This window comes from Caretta caretta, chromosome 6 (assembly GCF_965140235.1).
Source record: "Caretta caretta isolate rCarCar2 chromosome 6, rCarCar1.hap1, whole genome shotgun sequence".
In the NCBI taxonomy this organism is placed as follows: Eukaryota; Metazoa; Chordata; order Testudines; family Cheloniidae; genus Caretta; species Caretta caretta.
The window spans coordinates 69,452,230-69,458,229 of record NC_134211.1 but is presented as its reverse complement, the minus strand read 5'-3'; the positions used below and the strand labels follow the sequence as shown (position 1 = coordinate 69,458,229).

The 6,000-nt window shown below is 45.8% G+C and overlaps 1 protein-coding gene across 3 annotated transcripts in view; it reads right to left on the bottom strand.

Annotated features, from left to right (window-relative positions):
* Nucleotides 1-534: 534 nt before the first annotated feature.
* The window catches only part of RPAP1 (RNA polymerase II associated protein 1), a 54,493-nt gene continuing 49,027 nt past the window's right edge, over nt 535-6,000 (bottom strand). For all 3 annotated transcript variants that reach the window (XM_048853278.2, XM_048853280.2, XM_048853279.2), the window contains exons 22-25: nt 4,465-5,269; nt 2,380-2,556; nt 1,921-1,977; nt 535-1,038 (exon numbers count right to left, since the gene is read on the bottom strand). In XM_048853278.2, coding sequence (XP_048709235.2) covers nt 880-1,038; nt 1,921-1,977; nt 2,380-2,556; nt 4,465-5,269 — 1,198 coding nt within the window. In that variant the 3' untranslated portion in view covers nt 535-879. The remainder of the gene's footprint in view (nt 1,039-1,920; nt 1,978-2,379; nt 2,557-4,464; nt 5,270-6,000) is intronic.

Below are 6,000 nucleotides of genomic sequence, written 5' to 3'. Positions count from 1 at the left end.
CAGTCCAGGCTGGCAGCAAGTTACAAAGTCATTACCATCTGACAGCAGATCAGCGGCCTACACAAAATGAGTGAGTTGCCTGCAAGGGAGTGGATTGTTCAGAGCAGTAAGCATGGACTCCAGTGTGACTGCTCATGGTAGTAAGTGCTGTGCCTGGCAGTGGGCTCAGTTATTTTTGTCACTACACTGCTAGCCCCAGTAGCTAAGGTTAAAATACAGGATTAGGACAGGGAGGCTAGTCTCGTAGCCCATTCAAGAGAGCACCATGGAAGGATCTGCGCGGAGCCCGGGTTTCTAGCATAGTTTCCTTAGAGGTTTGACACAGTGCAACTGGGTGGCTTACTGAGTGCATGCAGCACTTTCTGAGAGAGACTGCTGGAGAAAAGGACACTTCCACAGAACCAGCTTCTTCCTTCCCTCACATTGCCAGTGAATAGAAAAAACCCTGCAAAGCTCAGGATCCAGAAAAGCGAGGGAGAGGCTAGAATTCAGAAAGTGGGGATGGCCATGGAAATCACATTAAGAAAATCAGACTTCCATCAGAAAGGACTGAACTTTATTTCACTTCATTTAATTTATTAAATCAGTCTGCACTCACATTCCATTACACAGGCATGTTTCCGTCGCACTCTCCAGTCTCAAGCAGCAGCAAGTCCGAGAAAATCCAAAAGGATGTTCCAGCACTAGACACACTTAGGCTATATACAGATCACCCACAGAAGCCATGTGATGTGCCACAGTGCTGAAAGGGTTTATTTGCCTTTCCCTTTGCCAATATGGCAAGGATGCCCAGGCAACATTACACCCCATGGAGTTCACTTAAATTTTTTCATCAGCTTGTCTAAAATGAGCTCTCAGTCCTTCTGTCGCTGAGATGCTTCACTCTGGGTCTGACATCTGCATGTTCTCCTTGGGCTCTTTCTTGGTCACCATTTGCAGGTACTTCAGTCGAATGGGAGGGAGCTGCTCATAAAGGTCGATACCCATCGGGCTCTCTGGGTTGGGCACTTTGTAATAGAGAAGGTGCTTTTTCAATACCTAAAGAAAGAAGCAGCCACTAAGTGTGGTGGGAGCAAGTGAGAATCTAAAATTCTACCCACTCACCACAGCTGGAATCCCAGATGTTACTACTACCCCACACCCAACACAAGAGAAAAATCTGTGGGGTGTTAGCTGTCTCTGAGGAAGATTCACTTCCTTCCTCTATGCTCTATTTGCCTGAGGTGACCCCATTTGCATACAACCACCATGCTCACCCCATGTCCTTGCTTTCGTCAGCAGTCAGAGAAGGGGTCTGACTGAGAAGCAGGGAGCCCACCTTAGACAATGGGTACTAACAATGTATATATTTATCATTTGCGTAATAAAAAATACAACACCACAAACTGGCATGGTGCTTCATGACAAGTCGGGTTGAGAAGGAAGAGGTTTGGTTTCTTTGAAAAGATGACTTCTGGGAAGGCAGAAGAACATGTGAACTTATTTTATACTTTTTTTTTTTTTAAAGTCTAGTTTAGAAGGTTAGCAGAGGAGAGTGGGCCATGAAAATCCATGCTGGCACCCTGCTCATGGCTGAGCTAGAATGGAACCTCCCCCCAGATCTTGAGGTATCCAGATACACTAGTGCTCAAGCCGCTTTCATGGAATGAGAGAACAGGAAACCCATCTCACTCCCAAAAATCATCTATGCCATTCATTCATTTGTAGGGAGGCCAGTATAGTGCTGTCAGAGCTCAGGTTTAGGCATCAGAAGCCAAAATACTGTCACTAAATTTTCACTTGCTCAAGACAGCAGTGACTCATATTTAATCTACCAAGGGTGGATAAATGGGGAGTCCAATAGCCCAAGCTGAATCAATGATGATTCAACACCAGTACAATTCTGCTCCGAGTAAAACAGCTGGGTACCAAGGAGCCTACCTCATCCACCAACAGCCAGGTCTTCCGCAGCATGCTTTTCCGAGCAGTATCAGCCTCCTGGGAGGAAAACAGAGATGCTCAGCTCAACGCAGCAAAGCCTGACGTGTTCATATTTTTCCTTCAGACGGCACAGGACTCCTGAGGGAGTTCTACCTATTGTTACACTGCATCAGACAGCAATTGGTTCTAGAGCAGAACAGTTGAATATGCAGTAGCTGTGACCCCCACCCCTCCTATTCCTCCCCAAGTGAGGAAGATTTTGGAGGCAGTTGGGTCAATAGGGTCGCTCTCAAATTGCCACAGCTGAAACTCTACTCTTGCCTCTTGGCATTTCAACTCTCAGGCCTCAGGCATTATATAATGGAGAGGAGCAATCTAGTGCTTAGAGCAAGGGACCAGGAACATGGACTGCACAGCTCCTAGCCCTGTAGCTGAACCCCAAAATAATCCAGGACATACCTGTGTTGTGCTATCCTGAGAGAAAATGAAGCTATTCACATGAGCCACAGCCACAGCATAAAGAACGGGGCACCAGGTATGACGCAGCACACCTGTGACCAGTGTTCGGAAATACTGTCTCAAGAGGTTCAGGTTGTCCTCAGGAGGTGAGGTGTACCGCTCCAGCGGCACAGGAAACTGCAACAAAGCCAAAAAGAGCACCATCACCCTTCCCGAAGGGTTTGTGTCACTGACCGACAGGACAAGCTCCTCTGCAGTGTCCTCAAATACCTCCTCTGCTGACAGACAAAATAGTCACAGATTCCAAGAAGAGAAAGGACCATTGTCATCATCTAGTCTGACCTTGTGTACAAAACAGGCCACAGAACTTCCCCAAAATAATTTCTAGAGCAGATCTTTTAGAAAAACATCCAATCTTGATTTTAAAATTGCCAGGGATGGCGAATCCAGCACAATTCCAGTTGTTTCCATGGTTAATTACCTTCACCGTTAAAAATGTACCCTTTATATCCAGGGTGAATTCATCTAGCTTCAAGTTCTACCTATTGGATCATGTTATACCTTTGTCTGCTACATTGAAGAACATTCTATTGGACACAAAATTTTGGTTGCCTTTCTGCTCGTGGGTAGTGAATGAAACAGTGAGGAGTTGGCAGGTGAAGCACATTCAAGTTATGAAGGAGAGTCACTCTAGTATCACTGCAGCCCGCTAATGTGGCAGTGAGATTAATACATTGATATATGCATCTAACCAGACAGGGGCAAGCAGACAATGGGGCCGAGTCTACATGACCATTGGAAGCTTCACCTTTGCATTTCCTGACTTAACTGTCCACCTTAAAAAAGCATTAACAAAGCTTTTTGACCTAACTTCCTAGGGTTTTCAAAAATATAATTTTCAGCTGATTTTCCTCAAGTATGCAGTGTTAGGAGGATCATCTCTGTTAAATCAATTCCAATTACTTTTCAAATCAAGTAAAGGCAACAGTCCTCACTGACAAAAGGATGTCCGTGCCAAGTTTCAAACTTCAGTCTTTGTTGTAGCAACAGTGTAACTGGAATTTTTCCCCTTGTTTAAAGTATTTTTTCCACCAATCTCCTATTTCTTAAAAAAAGGAGGGATTTTGTTCAAATGTTCCAAAACAAAATTAATTTTGAGCAGTGACAAAGCATGGAAAATATCAACCTAAATATTTAGTGTTCCATAAATGTATGAGCGTGTGAAAATGAGGGATAAAAATTGAAATTTTTCTGTAACCTTCGCTAGTCAGAAGCCCCTGTATTCCATGGTTTTGTGACTGTGGAATCCACACCACACCATAGCATTGTGATCCAGAATTAAAGCCTCCATTTAAAATGGATGACAACTTAAATGCCAACATGTTGCTATTACGCTCCTAATCATTTTATTAAAAGTACCAGCGAATGTGCTCAGCCCATAATCCTAACACCTTTCCAGCTCCTCCCCATTGCTGTAAGCCCCAAACAATCCTTACCTAGTGGCTAGAATCTCCAGTGGCCCTCAATAAACTTAATCATAGAAGCGGAGTTGTCACGTAATATACCAAAGATATGGGGAGAGTGTAAAATACACTGAAATTAATACAGCTTGTACTGTATTAATTAATACAACCTTCTATGCAGGATGTATTATTCAGTTTCCCACTGAATTCAGTAAACCCCTCTGATTTGGTTATTTAACTGAAGCTGCTGCAGAATTTCCAACACTCCAGCAACAGAGTGCCACAGAATCCAGGAACTGCCCCTCCACCCTCTCCTCCCACCTTGAGGTTAGGTTCAGTTTGCAGAGAGTACCAAGGACCTTGACTACAGCAGGCACTACCGGCAACTGCTACAATAGCCCTGAACTGAAGGAATATCGCCTATGTCAGTCCGTGTGACATTTTATGTTCGACATATTGGATTTCTTCAGCAGGAATAAAGAACTTGCCAACAAGAATGTATAACTGCCACACAGGAAAGAGACAGCTAGAATGCCCACTGCAGAAAGGGAAGAATAATGGTGGTGACAATATCCCAGTTTGGGGAATAAAGTGACTGCCGAGTAGTGTGCCTAGAGGTTACCTGTTTGAGTGGCACTCCCAGGGCTCTCAAGGTGCTCACATGCTCCCCGAAAACTGCCAGCCGCAGCTGAACGCTGAACCGCCTCTGTAAAGGGAGGAGAACAAAGACTCCAAAAAGGGGGTCACCGAAGGAGACGCCTTCAAACTGCTCCAGGACACTTATATAGAGGTCATGGAATGATGCCAAGCCAGGCAGAGGAGCATCCAATTCCAGGGAGTCCAGGACCTTGGGTTGGCAATAGAGAGCGAGAAGGGCAGCTGTGTAGCAATAAACAGGTCCTTCCCGGAACAGGTCGCCACCTGTGAGGAACACACACATAAGCCGTGCCAGTTTGGCAGCAGCTGAGATGTTCTGAAGTACTCTGGCACGCCACGTTTCCAGGAGCAGGACCCACTGCAGATTCCGGGTCACAGTGTTCACTAGATCAGGTGGAAGAGAGTTCAGTACAGCCCCCCGTGTCTCTGCACTGGTCACTTTGTTATAGAGGCTGATAAGAGGAAAGAACGGCCAGTCAGAAGGTAGGATGGGCCCTTTGACTTCAGGAAGCAGCAATGATTGCACGAGGTAAGTCCGTCGTTGGTAGGCTACCTGGGAACGGGCAAGAGCAGGCTCCAAATGAACAAACAGAGAGAGATAACAGGCCCGAATGAAAGGGAGATGCTGGTATGATTCTCCCAGCAACACACCGCGGCGGGGTTTAGGGAAACCTGCTGCCACTAAGCCAGGCTGTGCCAGCTTTGTGCTTGTGCCCAGATGTAGGATATCGGAGAAATCGGCCGCTTCTGGCCCGCCAGTTTTCCCTTCTCTGTAAAATAAAGACAAACATAACAAATATTGGTACAGGAGTACTTGTGGCACCTTAGCGACTAACAAATTTATTAGAGCATAAGCTTTCGTGGGCTACAAGCTTATGCTCTAATACATTTGTTAGTCTCTAAGGTGCCACAAGTACTCCTGTTCTTTTTGCAGATACAGACTAACATGGCTGCTACTCTGAAACCAAATATTGGTACTTAACCCCTGCCCGTGCACACACAAAATCAAACTGTGCGCCTCTATATTTCCTTTCCAACGTCAGGAACAATGGAGTACCCAGCATCACTGAACCCATCTATGGCTCCCAGCTAGCATGACATGACGCCTCTAGCATCCCAGATGCCACTGGCAGGTCGCTGCTGTGAGGAAGATCACACGCCCTCAGCTGGCAAGAGCACAACCCATTGCCATAAAGAAACATACACACCGGTAGAGTTCTTGCTACTCTTAAAGGAAGCAATGATCTTTGGAAACTTGCAGTGCCGGATGAAGTGCCAGCAGGTGTTATCTATGTAGGTAGATAACACGCTCGGCTACGCAGTGCTGTCAGGCCACTGATGTGAGAAAAAACACACTGCAGGATCTCCATTTGCACTGACAGGGCAATACTCACTCTGCTGGTTTTGCAGCTGGCTTTGATAAGGGATTGAGAGAGAGATGTGCTCTAGTGCTTAGACTACAGGACAGAAAAATCAAACCCACCAAGATCTAATCTCAGCT